Raw genomic sequence first — 18,642 nt, forward strand, 5'->3', positions numbered from 1 at the left:
TTAAACAAGGGAAATCTGAAAAGACACACTTTCTCTCCCTGACTGATGATTCCTTCCCCAAAAGGCTGACTTAGATACTCTAGATACTCTAGTAGGTATCTATAGGCGTTTCTGCGTTAGGAGCAAAGACAAGCTTGAGAAATTATGCTCATTTTAAATTCTAAATTAAATGCAAAACATCTCATTAATAGGTTGATCTTCTACAACCACTGTAGGACACTAAACCTGACACAGTAATTCAGCCGCTGGTCCAATTTCAGATCTAGCTACTCCAGCTATTTTAAAAAAAGACCACCCAGATCAAGTCTTTTAGTTAATACTAAATTAATGAAGTATTAAAAGTTGGATAACAGTTTATGCCTTAAACAAACAGTGGCAAACCCGTCTTAAAATTTAGATGTCAGCTTTTTAGTTCCCATGTGAGTAGGTTTCAAAATTTGCAGAAATTGAGAAAAATTGTTTAGCATAGCAATATGCAACCACTCTAAAAATATTAAAATACCATTTATGTGACATATCCTCATCACTACTCACATTTATTACAAAATAGATTTCCACTACATACCAGTCTCCAAAAAGTTTTTATTTATCATTTCAAAGGAACAGATATTATAAAAATAAACAATTATTTAATATTCAGTTATTTTTATAATTTTCTTTTTCGAAACAGAAAACATATATAGAAAAAAATAATTTTCTGTGACCGTCCCACAAAGTACAAAATTCTGCATTTGTTCTACAGCTGCAGTAAAAGTATCTTCAAAATAAAGGAATACAGTCTCGGCAGTCCTGTATACTGCAATGTTCTGTATGCACATTTATGGAAACTTAGTAAGGCCTGAACTGGGAAGGATGGCTATCTGGAGGAGGGGGAGGTGGCAGCGGAGGAGGAGGTGGTAAAAATGGGTATGACGAGTTGTACATGTTTGGGCCTGTCCAATTCATATTCGTATTGGAAAGCGGAGGGGGAAATTGCTGCACGTCATTGACAGAACCAAAGCCCGGAGGAGGACAGGGATACTGCTGCATCATTGGATATTCTTTTCTATAACGTTGTGGAAACACTGGCGATTCCTGGTGTATCCTCCTGTCTGAAGAGTACAGCTGTGGTGGTCTTACTTGTGGTCTCCAAAACCCTCGAGGGCCTGATGGAGGAGGAAGTGAATGCCTGGCAAACCCTCTGCCACGATATCCCCTTGAATAACTTGAAGCAGGCTGCCATGTTGACTGGTGAAATCCTTTCTTCTCACCTAAAAAATAAACAAACAAAAAACCCCACAAACACACACAGCTGTAGTATTATTTTGGAAAGATCAAGTTTAGTCCTCATAAATCTTCCAAGCTGAAGTCAAGAAAATTTGAAAAGTATTCTTATCAACAAAAAAATACTTAAAACTAATACATAAACAACAAAATAATACTGGCAAGTCTACTGTTTAGTAACTAATTTTGACTGATTAGAGAACACAAAAAGAATGATCCTGAGGGCTGCAAATTCAATCATTAAAAAAGAAATCTCTCTTTCCCTCCAGGCTTTTCATTTGTATAAATGAATCATAGGAACACTCAAATTTTGAGTATTTCGGAAGCTTTCATTTAAACCAAGATTTAAAAGCAACACATTTTAAAGCTAAAGATAACTCAACACTGTATTACCCTGAAGGAGTATATGGCTTTCAGTCCTGAGTTGGTATTACACCACAGACACAGGACACAAATGGCTTGAAATTATTCAAGCTCAAATTATTAAAATTAACTTACTCTACCAGCGAAAGGGCAACCTGTACCTTCAGCTAATTAGCTTTCAGCATTCATCTTTTTAAGATTAATTTTTCCCTTTACAGGTCATTGTAAGCATATATTTAAGGTTCATAACAAATGTACTGCTTCTTTATATAAATATAAGAAAAGCTTTAATGGGAAAAAATGAAGAGCACCAAAATATTGCAAATGTTCAAAAAAGAACGTTTAGCCATAGAATTTAAACTGAAACATGAACTCAAAAGGATTTTAGGGCTGGAAGCAACAAGGTATTCAAGGATATACCACCACATAAAATCACTGAAATTTAAACACTTGTGTGAACATAACCCTTGGCACTAGACTACATAGAAACATTTTCATCTCCGAAAGGCTAAGTCTGGAAAGGTACCTGGATACCAAAATTCCTACTAATTTTCATGGGGAATTAGGACTTAAAACTCCTTTGGTACAAGAAGGCCTTTTGGAAGCACTGAAGTGAAAGTACTTGAATGTTCTTTCTTCTCCTAGTAAACACTATAACAATGAGACAACTTTAATATACTCAGTTTTATGAAGACGCAACCAAGTAAATTCCATCTGAGACTGAGTTTTTGTCTCAATTTGTCACATATCCTTGTTATTTAATTCTATAGCCAAAGCAAATTGCACACAATTTCACTTTATATGCCAACAAATCATAACGCATCTCCCTTGACAGTGTGTGGCAGTTCTTCCTGTTGTGTTCTCAGTTACAGAACATAACATGGTTCAGTAGCAGCCTCAGCAAGCCCTAGGCAAAGACAGGTCTGCAATAAGCTAGAAGAACAAGGATGTGGTGTAAAATATGCCATATGCTAGATAAACAGAAACCAGGAGGAAAAAAACACATCAGCAATGAAGAGAAAGTACAGTACAATTCAGATCCGTCTCTTAAGGGAAAACTTCAGAACCATATGGCAAAAGCCAGTCCAAGGAAGATGGCAGCTTTATTTAAATGATACAAGGGAGGGTCGTACTGTACAAAAAGCATTAAAGGATAGTTACTCATTTCCCAGATCAAGAGAAGAGGATTTGAGCGGGGCACAATGTATATCAGCTTTACAATGGAAGAGCAGCAAACTCACAGGAGCCTGTCCTAGAAAATCAAAGGTAGAATCATGGTGCTTTTTTGTAAGTAGGGACGAGAAAGGAAAATTTGGTTATTGCAAAGAGAGCACAGATGCAAGCACACACCTGGAACAGGTATGACAACAGCAGGAGAAAGGAAGGTGCAGAAGGCTATTCATATTATGAAAACCTATACACAGGTTTGTTTATCTAATGACTGCAGGAGGTGAACAGAGAGGTTCTCAGCAGGCTACACCAGTAAGTTTTTTTAGGGGAGTATTTATATGCCATAGGAGGAAGAGCTTCCTTTTCAGACAGAGGAATAAATTCTCCATCTAAGACTTGGTCCTCCTCCCTGATTTCCCAAGAAGTGAGTTTCCAAAATTTGCACATGGCCTTCATCTATCTTGCCCTGCACTCAAAGGCTTTAGGTGAACTTGGGCCCAAACAACCCCTGTAATAAGCAAGCTCTAAACTACAAATGGCACCTGTTCTGTATCCTTACTGTGTCTAACACTGTTCTAAGAGCCCTTGACTCTCTTCTGACAAATGTTCTGCTGCTTCCTTCCACAGGATTTCTGTTTTAACAGAAAATAACTTTTTTCTTCTAATAAAATACAGAATGTAGTCACAAATTTACAAATATAACTTTGAAAAGCACAGAAATACTGATTAACTGTATGAAAAATCAATCATTAAGATAAATGTAGATGGGCATTCCAAACTCAGTTTGGAAAAATGACAAAAAGCATTCTCCCATAGCATTCACTCACTTGGAATTGTTTCTGATCTGAGTTTTTTCCTTCCTTCACTTTCAGGCTTCTTTTTCTTCTGTTTTGCCTCTCTTTCTTTTTCATCATCACTGAAATCCAAGACCTGGTCAAAAAAAAAGAAATCAGCTGGCCTCTCAGCACAAGAAATTTCTCATAAGACAATTAATACAAGATTCAGTTAATCTGTCTAGTTTTCCTTAAAAGAGCAATATTCAAGTACTGAACAAAAAAATTTTGATTGTGTAGGTGTTAGTTAGAAAGGAATTGGGAAACTCTGAAGGAGCTGGCTAGTTACTGCCAAGAAAAGCTTTTGAAGGGCAAACTGAAGACTGGGTGAATTAAAATATGAATTTTTAAAATAACTAAAAATTAACTTGACAACCAATACATAACTCAGCACAGTTAAACATCAAAAAAAAGTCTAGTCTAAAACTGTCACTAAACTGGAATTTTCTGTAGTATATTTAATAACAAAATTCCTGTTAAACTTGCAATAGCAATGTTATTCCAAAGGAATTTTTAGCTTTGAGGAATGTTGCTGTTTACAATAGATTCAATGTCACTGCATTTTCTTCTTGTTGTACAAGGTTTTGTTACCTTTTACATTTAGAATGAGGAAGCGTTATCAGTGACAGAGAAGAAATCTGTCAGCATTAATTAGTTCCCCAAAAAACAGCTCACTCATATGGCTTAAAGGGGTAGGACTGGTTCCCACCCTTCCCTTTCCAATTCTGAAAGCAGGAGGTTTACTGCTTACAGTATGCACAGAGCATGGGTCTCAAAAACCATGCAGCAGAACACTACTAAAAAAAGCCACATAAAAGTTAATTCTGAATGCAACTATTGCCTCTTCTACATAACTGCATTACATACTTACTCAAAAAAAGCCACAAGGAATACAGCAAGATGATACATACCATAACATAAAATCTTTCACTAACTCCTGCTTTTTCTAAGGACTTCAATACACCATATTCCCGTAGAGCAGAAATAATAAACAGCAATAGGTACCATTTACTGCTACCTACTTTCCATGTAACATTCCATAAAAGCTGTGTCACAGAAAAATTGCAGTTGTCTGCTCCTGCCAGCCTTGCAGCATACAGATCACACTTTGTCATCCTATGACCCCAAAAACAAGGCTAGAAAAGACTGTACTAGCAAGTTTACAGTTAAGCTGGGTTAATTAAGAGCCTGTCAGAAAAGGAATGCTTACCATATAAAGTAGCAAGTAAAAAAAGCCTAATATGGGTTAATTTAACATTCATACAAAAATAAAGCCTCACAGTATCACAAAAAAAACTGACTCCAGCAACTGCACACAGTTTACCATAAGGGCTAGCCAGAAAAGTTATAAATTCAGCTGCAAGTTGAGATGTCTAAAAGAGTCTGACTGTAAGAGACAATTTCAAGCATCACTAGTGTAAAATTTAATCTGCACCCTTGTCAACAGCTATTACCTTCACAGCAAAAGCTACTTTCTATCAACTCATCAGCTGTCACAGTTTGGATAGCCTGGTGTACACTCTGACTGCTAGAACTAACCAAAGATTATTCTAATTGGGGATTACAAGATGTTAGATGTGGATTTTTTCCAAAACAGAGCACACAGACAGATCAGAAAATCAGAACAGCCACAAAAACAAAGATGTCATAAAAAGCAAGCAAGTTTGCCTGCCCATGTTTCACTGATTTTGTTCAAGCTTTCTTCCTTCCTATGGTGAAGTACAGCAAACCTGAAGTTTCCCCTGTACCTTCATATTCTAACCTGAAGGTAAGAGTATTATAAGTAAAACTAAGAAAAATCATTAAAAAAACCAAACCTTGGAAAAAGCAATTCATCTGTATCCGCAGAAAATCTGACTGTTTCACTGTATTTAGTCAAATTTTATAAAGTTTCTTAGGTTCCTACAAACTTAAATTACACATTTACAAGCTATGTTCTGAACAGTTTTTAAAACATGACTAAGAAACAACAAAAGAGCTCACCATTAGCCAGTAAGCACACTTTGTATCATCACCACTAGAAAATTGTTGAACAAAAGAAAGCTAAGACTAGTCAAAAGTTTCTAAGTACACAGGCTTTCAAAGCTCTACTGATAACATACATACAGTCCAATTCCTAAGCAACACTTCTAATTCTCAAATTATGATTCTCTGTGAGATGATGTCTCACCAAGAAAGGAAGGCAATTTACAGTGAGAACTGACAGACAAGCATTCTTTGAGAGAAAAGTTCATGTCAGAACATCTCTCCTTCAAGCCAGAACACCCAGTCTCAGATAAGGACTGTACTGCCCCTCACAGTATCCTTCTGGATATGTTGTTCAACTGTGGCATGGGCAGGTTCATGGTGCCCTGGCTAAAAATCTGCCTGAAGGACTAGAGGAAGTGAATAAAAAATATACATTTTCCCCACCTGCAAAAAGCAAGTAAAAAAAGACAGGTAGTACTTTTTACACTTACTATGAGACCTCTCCAAGAAAAGCATGAACTTTTCTTTCAATAAAAAGGTACATCCAACTCCTATCTGCATAAAAGAAAAATAAGCCTGCTAATTAGTTACTCTGCATAGAATTTTTTTTACATATAGCTTGTGTAACCAAAAAACTATAAACATAAAAAACCCACTACAGTTACCTCAGGTGGTGGTTCTTGGTCATGCTTCCAAGATGCATCTGAACCTTTCTCCCTAAAAAAACCAAAAAAACCCAAATAAACAACCCCAAACACAAATCAGACAATCCACATGAAGGAAGGGTAATACTTTCAAGGTATCAGATCTTGTACACCAAGAAGTGTCTGTTTCCAGAGAGGCATTTGTTTCTTAGCATTATATCTAAATAAATGTATGGCGGTTGGGTCGCACCACGCTAAGGAGACACGCTGCTGCTTCTGTTGAGAACGCACGCAGGATCACTCTCGAGGAGAAAAGACAACGCAGAAAGAATCATGTCTTGCCGATACCATCCAAGGAGTCTTTCTGCTGTGCCTTTTGCAACCGGACTTGTCTATCTCGCATTGGCCTCTTTAGCCACCAACGTGCTTGTAGCAAATGTGGGTAGAGCCCTTCCCAAATCTTCATTCACAAAGCCTAGCCATGATGATCTAAATGAATAGTAACGTATACGTCAACTTACTACTTCACTTCAAAAATCTTCCTGCTTTGAGTAATGACTAAGCATCTCATACAGCCAATATTAAGCTTTGATCAATATTCTTTTAACACATCCTTTTGAACCTAAATTGTTTGGAATCTGAATTGAGGCAGTTCACTGCAATGACTGACTGCAAAATTTAAACCTTTTAATTTCACACAGCTTATCTCACTCTTCCAAGGCAGCCTTGCCCATTTCAGCAAAACACAAACCACTTTTCATACTACAAAGAACTTAGTAATCTTCTTTAAAGAACAATATAGTATTTCTTTGACTTCCACAGTCAAGATATTTCTTAAGTAAGATCTGGAAGTCTAACAAAAGGTGACTCAGAGGAATCATGAACATAAGCTTATCTATTTTTAGCAACAAATTGTTTTGCATTCAGTAAGTTTTACACTACACTTTACTTTTCTATAAAGTATAAGTCTTATTCGTAGCACTTCAACTTTGCACAATGCAAGCAGATTGCATTTCAGATTTCAGAAAAAGCTTCAAACTTAATGTTTCTTTCAGATCTTTATCTTGATTCCTTTCATTTTCAAAGTACCATCACAGTTTTCAGTAGCAGTTTTAAAACTTTAAGCCTTTAATACTCCACAATCTGGTGTGCATACCGTCAAACTAATAAAAAGCAGAAAATAAAAATTATTGGTCATCAAATTTACAATCTGCTAAGGTCCAAAAGCCTTCTTGTGAAGCACTGACCAAAGCTCAACTTTTCTACTATCCATGCCATCTTGGTTCCTTCAGACAGACATTACAGCACAGGTCAGAAATCCGAAAATTTTTATCCATTTTTAATGATACCTACTTTGTGAAAAGGCATGTTCAACAAATAGTACCAAATGCCTCATAAGGGCTTAAGAAATTATAGTGACGAAGCCCAGAAATAAAATAGTTTCAGTGAAATGTAACTTTAGTCAAATGATTCAGAAATTATGGGTCATGTCAGACTACACAGGTGTTCACATTGCTCATTTTAACTGAGGCAAGAAGCAATGCCTGATGCACTGCTCAGCTGTGCTAGTAAGCCACAGTCTGAAATATCTTGCCTAGTGTTCAATTTTTGCCACGTATGACAATGAAGTACTACCAAAAGACAAATGGTTTTTCCAAAGCATGCAACAGACTAAAACATGAGTCTCCCATCTCAGATGCTGAGTACAGTACACAGTTATTGATGCAGCAAGCAGATGTCTAAAGTCTGTGCAGTTACCGAGCTAAGCAACAAAGTTTAATAGTGCAAATCAAAGACCAGCTGGCATCTAAATGCTGCAGAAAAACAAACAAGCATCAGAGCAAGAAACTGATCTATTTTTGGCCTCACTGAAAGGAAAAAAATATGCTTGTTGCTTACACAGAAATGAGAAATTAAAAAAAAAAAGAAAAAAAAAAAGAGTCCTGCAGGCCTGGCCACACATGCTTGACTAAGGAAAAAATCATTCAGTATGAATACGGGCAGAGTTGTAATGACTGCAGACAACTAACCAACCCAAGTCAGATGAGAAACTGAGAATCCTGACAAACAGAAACTAAGTCACCTTTATGACAAAGGATTTTAACCTATATATATAAAATTACTCATCAATAATTAGAACATTAATATCTAGCTGTCATTTATTATGCTTTATTTCTTTGTCTGTGTCTTTGAATACACTTCCCTTTAAACGGCATCAAGTCCTATTCATACATGCTGCTTTCCTCAGGCAGGCTGGGATGCACAAACACTACTGAGGAATTTCTGAGCATCATACTACACTGGCACTCAAATCCCTCCTCTTTCACAAATTTACAGTAGGTAATTTTTATCTAGAATTTTTATACTCCAACTTTTTAATAGTTTTATTGATAAACAAATTTCAATTCTGGCCTAGTAACATGAACTAAAAATAGTAAATAACAACAAAGTTGTTCAGAATGCCAACAAGTTTATTATCACTTCTGGAACTAAACAAGAATCCAAAGAACAACAATATGTGGACAGTTCAGCTTGCAAAACTGTTTTATGTATATGTGTGTGAGGGGGCATGGGGGAATTATCAACGAAATATTTTCTGGTTATGATATTTTATGTAACACAGCAGCATAAAAAAAAGTAAACTGAATATATTAAATTCAACAAGAAGCTGAACTTTAGTAACTATAACACTTCGAAAGCTTGCAGTTTACAGCTACTCTCTACTGTTCTGGAAGGCAAAACAGTACAATCTTGTAATCACAACACGGTTGAGAATATCTAAAGGAAATAAACAGTTTAGTATCAATCTCACCCAAGACCAAACTTTAATCCAGTATTTTTAGCTACATTAAAAAACACATGATAATCAGATTAGAAAAGAAATCAGACTCACATTTTTAGTTTCTCTGCAAATATATACTGGGTGAAGTCCTCCACTGATGGAGCAAAATACATGCTATCTTGCACATTAATACCTTTTTCTTTGATATGCTCAGAGCTGTTAAATCTTAACACATAAAAAGGATGTACGACGGGACCAAATATCTCAAATATCTGAAAGAAAAAAAATTAAAATGCTTAAAAAATTACCAAGAATAGATAGCTAATTTCATTGTAGAAAATGTGGCATCAAATAAAGTTCCTTTCATGCTTCAGTTTTACTACCAAAATTTTGTTTGACAGTATACTTCCCCAGCTAATTTCCACATTTGTTATAATGTGGAAAACTAAGTTCTCACATCCTTAGTAATCCTTCCTTTTGTCAAATCTCTATTCTTCTGTGTCCATTTTTGCTTTCAAATCTCTTACACCTGGAATAATCTCCTGATCATTTTTTTCTCAAAGGTCATCTTTTCAAGATGCCTTTACGTCAGTTACCACTTGTTCCCCAATTCCAGGGAGAGCAGAGAATTCTGCCATGTTGTACAGAACATCCACAATTCAGGCTGAGTTTGTTTCACTCCCATATAGCATTCAGGGATATTATAGTAGTAACTATTGTAGATGATGGCTTTCCTTTCACAGAAAATATAGAAAATTCAATGCAACACCCCTCTCAGCAAACATTCTTCACTGGCCTTAAACCAGTACAGCAGAGCACAGAGCTGTAAACATTCCCCATTTTTCATGACACTTCACTCTAACCTTTGCCTTTATCTGGCAGTAAGAGAGTACAGCCTGTTATTCCAGGACATCATACATCTGAAAGCAACCCCTACCTCTCCACAAGCATCCTCATCAAATATTGGGAATTCACCAGACATTATAATTCTGTAAGGATGCAATGAATTCCAGGTTAGGAATTTTTGAGATTAAAAAAGTAGTTGAATATAGCAAGAGTCAAAAGCATAAAGAAAAACTATATATCAAGGAAACATTATCTTTCATTTAATCAATTTCAACTCTACTTTTTGGAGCACTAAAGAATACTTTCAATAAAAGGCTTTTACTTTACACACACCTTTCCTGCTGCTTGCCGATCTTCTTTAAAAATTATGCTCTCCTCATTTACTGGAGGTAGGCCTCTCAGTGATTCAATTACTACTAAAATGGAAAGAAAAAGATCAATTAGAACTTTATGTTTCAATAGCATGTAGTTAATTGTACAAAAAACAAACCACACCATTATTTGTCTACTAAAGTTCATAGCGCTGCAACTGAAAATTCTTGCACACACACGAAACTACTTAAAATCATACATCCCTTCTCCAGTGATATATGAATGGTAAAATTTACAATGTTTACAGAATTACTGTTCTCTGGTGTAAAGAAGTAAAAGAGACCAGATGACAGGTACAAAAGAGAAGTCTCAGATATGTGTGTGCAAGATATCTGTTGCATTTACCCAGGATGTTTCATCATTAAATGCATAGCAGAAATAATCTGGGGTTTTTTTGAGTGCAGATGCAGGTATATATTGTGCCTTAGTATTCCAAATCAAATTCTCCTCAGAAAAAAGAATGGAGACTGCTGTTCACTACAGCTTTCCCTAGTAAGTCCTAAGAATCAGAACGAGAACACAAAAGTTGTATGGCAGTTCATTCACAGCAGCAACTGATGATGTTGTTTACGTATGCACATACGCAACCTGAAATACATTTCTGCAATTTAACGTCATATAAGTCTCATACTACTAACCAATGACTAATGATGGTATGAATAGTCAGAGCAAGTACGTCATTCTAGTAGCTCAAAATATGAAATCTTAACACTTAGTGGATTTAAACACTTATAAATGAACACAGAGGCATGTTCTTTCTTCATTAAATACGTGATCTGATATACAGGCTTTTTAGGTTTTCCAGATTCTGAGATATAATTCTTATTCTTTACTGAAATCTTTATAGTAGATCACTCTTCTTTGGTAGTAGTCTGCATTTGTTGCTTTAGTCTACAGAAATACCAGGTCTTCCTTTACATTCAGGAGGAACTGTGCTTAAAGCTGTCAATGTAAAGGCCTAGCAGCGTTACATTCAAAAATTCTGATTCTGAAGGTAAACTTCTCTACCTCTAAAACAACAGAATGCTCACGTAAGCCTTCTCAATGCCTCTCAATCAGCAAATAAGGCCACTCAAGCATTTAGTGCCACTCAGACTCTATCAAAAACTAACAAGATCATCACTGCTAAACTTACACGACAGGACTTAAAATGTCATCAAGCTAAAAGTCAAGCTTTGCTATAATTGCAATCTGTAAAAACCTTTGAACACGCCAAACTAGTATGTGACAATGCTAAGGCTTAGTAGTTCACTGAATTTCAAGAGAATTTGGGCAATCAATTTCTTTTGTGCCTACCCGCAAGATAAAATACACAGTGAAAGAGCTCAATGTGTTGTTTAAACCTCATGAGCCAAAAAAAAAAATCCAACAAAAAAAAAACCCCAAGAAACAAAACACACACACACACACAAAAAACCCCTCAAAACAAAACAAAAAAAAACAGATACCAAAAAGTCTTGAGAATGTTCTCATCTTGATTCATTAGACATAGCCCCCCCAGTCTTCAGTAGGCTACAGAAAATATTCTGAAAATCTAAGTCATGCCAGTCCCATGAAACCTAGGACAAGCAGTATCACCTACAGCCTATCAGACTTACAGTTTCCCCTACCCCAACCCACCCTAAATCCTCAGCTTCTTCTCTTGCAGGGCCCAAATGCAGCCACAGGGCAGGTTTCTCATATACACCAAAGTTGTTTACTTTCTAGGCTATAACTCACATAGTGAATATTTCTCTTCTCTTTAAGTACCTTGAAGCAAAACACAGTAAAAGTTTTGGAAAATTCTGATACACTGAGCAGAAGTTCACAGAAAGTACTGTCATCTTGCTTTTAGCTAGAGCAGAGCAAGCATGAACCTATACTGTTCTAGCCTCAAATTTACCTCACAGCATGAAATACCAAACTTAAAAGTATCACTCACTGCAGACTGATAAACCTGGAAGCTTGCTAAGGAGAACAGCAGAGACTTCTGAGATACATCAAAGAGAATGAAAAAGTTCAGAATAGTGATTGTTGCACCAGAACAGTATTTGTTGTTTCCAAATGAGATCTCAATTTCCCTCACCCTAGATACAAACCTGATATACAGAGGTATCAATCTATTTCAAAAATCAAAAAAACAACCCCCAATTAGCTGGCAGAGTCCCTAATATGGCCACAAAGCAATTGAAATTGAGGCCACTCAGACACCTGTTTACAGAAGAACTGAAAAGAAGCAAAAATATGTAGAATGAGAAGTCATAAAGCAAGGTAGTAAAAGCAGGAAAATAATCACAGATATCCTGGAGGTTTATGGTATTCTTACGGCTTTAATTCATTATGATTATTAGCTTGTATTCTAACTTTCACCAACAAATCTAAATTCAACACTTCATATATTTTCATTACATAAAGTAGGATGCAGACAGAAGAATTTACCTACCAGTTAGTAAACTGACAGGATTTTAAAAGATTATACTCACCAATGAGGACTAAAATTAAGGACAGTTTTCAAAACTGAAGTCTTTAAAACAGGTTTGTTTATACCTTCACATATTAGACCAAAAATAAGAATAATAGCAGCTATGATTCAACTTTTTTCTTAAACTTGTTTTCAAACTACCATTTTAGCTGAAGACAGCCTTCTTGAAGTCCCCGTTATTATCAAGAAGCAAGAAAGGGCAGAGTAGAACAAAAAACCTGATTACTACCTTCCATACCCTCGAAGCAGCTTCCTGCAAATGAATGAAATTAAATTTAACTCTAAACTAACACCACTAATAAAAATACTGTAAAAGAATTGCCTGTATTACCTGAAGTCTTTTACGATAGAAGAAAAATTAATAGCAAAGGCTATCTGCTTTCTTTTGTACTCCACTTAACATAAATACTTTAACTTCAAAATTGAATTTAATTTCTAATTTTCATAAGCAAATTGCTTTGAAAGCAGTTCAAGTGGAACAGAACACCTGAAATAGCTTAAATACAAGAATACTATGGCTGTTTTAATAATATCAGCTTCAGCAAAACTTTGATTTCATATACCAAATACTGAGGTTCCATGCAGATCAGAAAAGATCCCTGAATGTCTATTGCCTGCAGTTAAGCTTACATTTATTGTGTATCTCAATCCCTTTAAGTTTACCCTCCAGCACCTATAAATCATGTTAGTCATACTATCCTATGACTGCTGACATGGGCAGCTTTCATTCGGTCAAGGTACCAGAAGTGGGATGAATAAAGATAAAAATAAATAAAAAGAACCTGCACCACTAAAGAAACAAGTCCTTTTCCTGTCCTTGTATATTAACAAGCAAGCACTTGGGACTGGATCGTACTGCATCTGTGCTTTCAGTTACACAACTCCTGTATGTTCAGAGATAACGCAAATATAGCCCATACCACTGGAAGATTTTCTTAAAAATACAATAATTGTTACCAGAATCAATATAAAAATCATTAAATACACTGTGGAAAAAAGGTTTTCTAATGAAAAAAGTAAACATGAAAGTCACATAGAAACACAAGCATAGTAGTCCTAGTATCACGTAAGCCAACTAGAAGGTAATTCAACACAAATGTCATTTGCTAGTCTGAGTTCTCATTCAGCAACCCACTAATACCAGAGATCCAACACTGCAGTAGTGACACTTTGCAGGAACAGTTAAGTACACAAGAGCTATACAGAAATTATATTAATTAAAACCAAAGCAAATATATATTTCCTACCTAGCTGCTCAATAATGCTGGACACTGTCCCGAAGAGCTTCAGTTCAATGTTATCCGGCAGAATTATTGATAAGTCTTCAACAGGAGGTAGTTCCTGAAAACATCAAGTCAATGTTCAGAATATAATATCACACCAAGACATTCATCACTGCAGCAATTTGACAATTGTGAAAAATCTCCTAGCGTTCCGAAGATTTTATTTAAAAAAATCTAGTTTGATTTGCCTTTCTCAGAATCATCCCAAATGAACTTCTCTTGGGGGAATGCCACTTTTGAGGACACCTTTCCTACAGAGACACTTCTCTACATATTTCCATCACAACTGAAGTAGAAGCCAATTTTATTTAACCCGAGAAAGCCAACAACTGACAGGCATTTCATTCAATTTTTTGAACTTTCAAGTTAGATAAATTTAGCTCAATGTACAACACAAGGATTAATCAGTAATCAAAAAATAAGACAACTTGCAATTATATTCAATGCATGGTAGAAGAAAAATGTACACAGCAAGAGACAATACAGCATGAAATACAACAGATGTGTATCATCTGATTTGGCAAAACAGTTATCTGTCCATTTATATCATGACTTGGACCATTACAGAAGATGTAAAGATCAAAACAACCTATACAAAGAAAATTAATTTTAGCTAAAAGTCGCATTTGTCACCAGAGGATAATCAGAGAACACTTTCAGAAAAAAAAAAGAGCCTAACTTCAGATACAAAAATGAGTACTACACAATATTCAAATTAAACTTTTTCCTCAAATGTAAGAATCAAAATCTACTATCAAAGGCTGATTAACACTGAACTCATCATCTAACTCTGATTTACTCATAAACTAAGATGTGTATGTATATACTATACTGCTGTGAATTCAGTATGAACTATATAGAATACAAAGCAACTAGAGTGAGCATTGTTTTCAAATTCAACATCTTGTGAATTCAGAGGTAGAGTCCTAATCTTAGCACTAAACTGCACTGTCAAAGGCCACTACCAGAAACAGAATCCCACTCAAAGAGAAGAATCCTAATCTGTTTTATCAAAACTTCACCTAATAATCTTCACTCTAACAAAAGTGCTTGGCAAAGGCATATAGAGCAACTCAAAGATAAATAAGGCCAACATTTTCCCAGATGTTACAGTACATAATTAAGCTCCGGACATGTATTCACATAGAAACACCACAACCTTCTACATGCCAGCGAGTTTTCCAACATTAAATCAATTTCACTGCTAAGACTTAACTGAGTCACTTTTGTGAAAGCAATTCAAAGGCCAAAGACAAGCAGAAAGGAAGTTATAATTTCGATCCTAAATCTCAAAATGGTAAACTGTACCTTCTGCCATACTATACGCAATATCTGCCAATCCTATACTTCAAAGCAAGAGGTTTCTGAAATAGTTCCTTAATATATGCACCCAAAAAATAAGACATTTTAAGTTATTAACTGTGGTGGTTTTGGTTGGGGTAAAGTCATTTTTCTTCACAGTAGCTGGTATGGGGCTGTGTTCTGGATTTGTGCTGGAAATAGTGCTGATAATACAGAAATGGTAACTGCTGCATGGGATGGAGTCCAGCTTTCCTGGGCATGGTTGAACACCTGCCTGTCCATGGGAAGTGGTGAATTAATTTCTTGTTTTGCTTTTTTTGTGTGTGTGCCTTTTTCTTTACATATTAAACTGTCTCCAGCTCAGCCCAAGAGTTTTCTTTTTTACTCTTTTGATTCTATCCCCCATCCTGACGTAGTAGGAGTGACTGAAAAACAGATAGTTTAGGTTGGCTTAGCAGGAGAAGGTTTAAAAGATATCACATTGTACTTACGTCAATAGGTAATTCATCTTTTGTTTTAACACAGTAAGATCTGTTACCCTTCTTATCTGGATGATCATCTTCATCAGATACTAGTGAAGATATAGAGGAGGATGTAGTTGATGAACTATCTGAATCCGTATCACTGAATAAAACAAAGAAGGGAGTTAGAATACTGACTTCTCAAAGTCACTGCTCTTGTACAATCCCAACATTAGAATACGCTAAGTGAAAGGCAAGAAAATACTTATTGTAAGCAATGTATCCTGCAAGATGAAGGGGAAAAAAATTCTAATTTTTGCAAATAAAAGGGATTAGTTTCATAATTCATGGCCTGCCCAAATCCCCTAGTACATATTCACACAGATTAGTAATTCAGTATTTCACAATGATATATGAGTAAGAGATGCTTATTTTCTTAGACTCGTTATATTTCAAGTAAAGAGCTCAGTAAGAAACCAGTCCTTATTCATGTCAACATGTTGCTTTTAGCAGATAAATAACATAAAAAAAATGCTCCCTTCTACATTCTTGTAATAACGCAGTCTCCTTCACAAGTAAATGGATAGCTTTCAATTATCTGTTGTTGCGTTCTTTAGTCCAAAAAATGCTCATAGTAATTACAAAAACATAAGAGCGCCTTCCCAAACAAACCTTTTGAAAAAACCAAATATGGGCCTCCTGGAACGAAATCTATATAGCAGGAAGAAAAAATAAATCATGGGGGGGAAAAAAAAAAAAAATCAGTCAGACTACCAGAGACCAATCAGGGGAAGGAGTTAAAAAAAAGGCAAACCAAAGGTTAAGATACATTCAGACCGCTAAGTTAAAGCTATCAAAATTTTATCTTTAATGTTCATCAGTGCAGCAGGTTCTCCAAGTAAAAAACAGTACATATAGGTGAAGTCCCTGGAAGTCAGGAATTTCACTCTCCATCACTTAATGATATTCAAGTAAAACTATGAACCAACTAAAGTCAAAGTTTAACCAATTAATTATTAATGAAGTTTTGTATCTTTAAGAGGAGATTTTTAAGAGTTTACTTCAGCTTCCATTAGTTAAAAGGAGCACATACCAATCTTGCTGTACTGGCCCAAGAAGAAAACACGAAACTCACTGAAACTGTCAAAGTGTGCAGGCTTCTAACACTGCAACAGAGCCCACACCTAACTAAAGTTACCTCTCATCAAATGTACTGAACATCGAAGCACTGACACAAGCAGAAGACGGAATGTTTTATTAAAAAATCATACAGATGGAGAATCAGTTTTTGCAATGAGAGGCCAACATTAGAGCACGAGGTCCGGTCGGCAGACTCTTCACCTGAAATCCTCCGTTCAGGCTCTTTCAGCAGTAACACCGCAGGTGTTGCCCCCAGTGCCGCAGGAGCGCTCCGTAAGGAGCACGTCCAGCCAGGCACTCGCACGGGTGGCCCAAGGCGCTCCACAGGCCGCCACTTAAAACTCACGTTTCCATCAAATCAAACACCCTTACAGGCACTGTTCTGGAGTCCTGATGCATCAGTACGTCTCCCAGCAAAATATAATAGAAAATGCCGTCTTTAACGGGAAAGGCAGCGCTACAGACGCTGAAACACGGGGGAGGGGGGAGGGCTCGGACACCGGGCTCTGGAGCGCTCAGACACAGCACCAGCGGCCTGGCCTAAAAGAGCGAGGAGCGACCCGCGGGGAGCTCCAGGGCTGAACCCACCTGTCCGAGTCCGAGGAGGGCCCAGCGGCAGCGGGCGTGCTGAGCCGAGCGGGCGACGGCCAGCGGGGCGCTCCCGCAGGCGACGGCGAGCGGGGCGCTCCTGCGGCCGGAGGCAGCGGGGCCTGGGCTTCCCCACCGCCCTCCGGAGGGGCCGGTGCGTCCTCCGTGCCCGCCGGCCGCTCCCCGCCCGGCGCCGTGCCGGCGGTGCCGGGCTCGAACGCCAGGCTCTCCAGCTTCTCCACGACCTCCAGCTGCGCCTCCATCCCGGCGCTCGCGCCACGCGCACCGGCCGCCCCACGCGGACCGCGGCCCCGCCCCCGCCGCGCGCCACTTCCGCCCGCGCGTGCGTCAAGGGCTGAGGGGAGGGGCGGCGAGTGGGGGGTGTGGTCGTTGTTGTTGGAGTCGTGTTTTAATGGTCGGTGAGCTCTGTGGTTAGTTTAAACTGAACGCCGAAGTTTTGTGGTTATGAGGCTTGCTTGATAGACAAAGCTAGAGGTCATAGCTGGTCTTTGTTGAGGACCTCCTGGATTGGATTAGTTTTGGTATTTTACAAGTGTGCTGAAGATTCATGTAATTAAAGCTAAAAGAATAAAAATTAAAAGCTGTATAATATCAAATTACTATAGTAATAGTAATTTGTAGTACCCTGATAGCGACGACATAATAATAGTTACTGTATAATATGTGGTGAACCTATAATAATGCCAAGCTCTCCAAAATCTAACCAAATCCTTCACCTAGATAGACATAAATGTCTGTCTGTGTTCTATGTTCACCATAAATACAGGATCCAGCATACATAGTGTCTTGTCCTGTAGGAGGGAAGGGAGGAATTCCCCCTGTCATTCCCCAACCTCTGCGTGTTGGCAGTCTTAAAGTTCTTCATGAGAGTAACACAGAGAAAAAACACCATGTCTTCTCTTGAACATGACTTATCCATGGGAAATCCCAAAAGATATACAAAAGACAAGCAACATCAGGAGGTGACTGTGACGGCAAGCCTACAAACTAGCTTCTTTAACCCAGACTCCAAAGTGCAACCTGACAACTGTGCTCCTGTGCCAACACTGTGTCCCTGACCACCACAGAGCTTCGCCAGACTGTCCTTTAGACAGGCTTCCAAATGAAGAGCTAGGCTGTCTTCACTACCAGGCAACAACAGTGAG

The 18,642-nt window shown here is 37.5% G+C and overlaps 1 protein-coding gene across 1 annotated transcript; it reads right to left on the reverse strand.

Annotated features, from left to right (window-relative positions):
• Window positions 1-562: 562 nt before the first annotated feature.
• NAF1 (nuclear assembly factor 1 ribonucleoprotein) lies at window positions 563-17,799 on the reverse strand. Its single transcript, XM_064652396.1, has 8 exons — window positions 17,477-17,799; window positions 15,779-15,911; window positions 13,950-14,043; window positions 10,203-10,285; window positions 9,135-9,295; window positions 6,263-6,314; window positions 3,624-3,726; window positions 563-1,250 (listed from the first exon to the last, which is right to left on the reverse strand). Exons 1-8 carry the CDS (start codon window positions 17,737-17,739, stop codon window positions 829-831), a joined length of 1,311 nt encoding a protein of 436 aa, XP_064508466.1. The 5' UTR covers window positions 17,740-17,799; the 3' UTR covers window positions 563-828.
• Between the last annotated feature and the right edge of the window lie 843 nt (window positions 17,800-18,642).

Source organism: Pseudopipra pipra, chromosome 4, assembly GCF_036250125.1.
Source record: "Pseudopipra pipra isolate bDixPip1 chromosome 4, bDixPip1.hap1, whole genome shotgun sequence".
Lineage (NCBI taxonomy): Eukaryota > Metazoa > Chordata > Aves > Passeriformes > Pipridae > Pseudopipra > Pseudopipra pipra.

Coding starts and splice junctions, on each gene's coding strand:
- NAF1 (XM_064652396.1), bottom strand. CDS start 17,739: ATGGAGGCGCAGCTGGAGGTCGTGGAGAAGCTGGAGAGCCTGGCGTTC. Junction 15,912..17,476: donor CCCTCCTCGGACTCGGACAG/GTGGGTTCAGCC, acceptor TGTTTTATTCAG/TGATACGGATTCAGATAGTT. Junction 14,044..15,778: donor AAGATGAATTACCTATTGAC/GTAAGTACAATG, acceptor TGATGTTTTCAG/GAACTACCTCCTGTTGAAGA.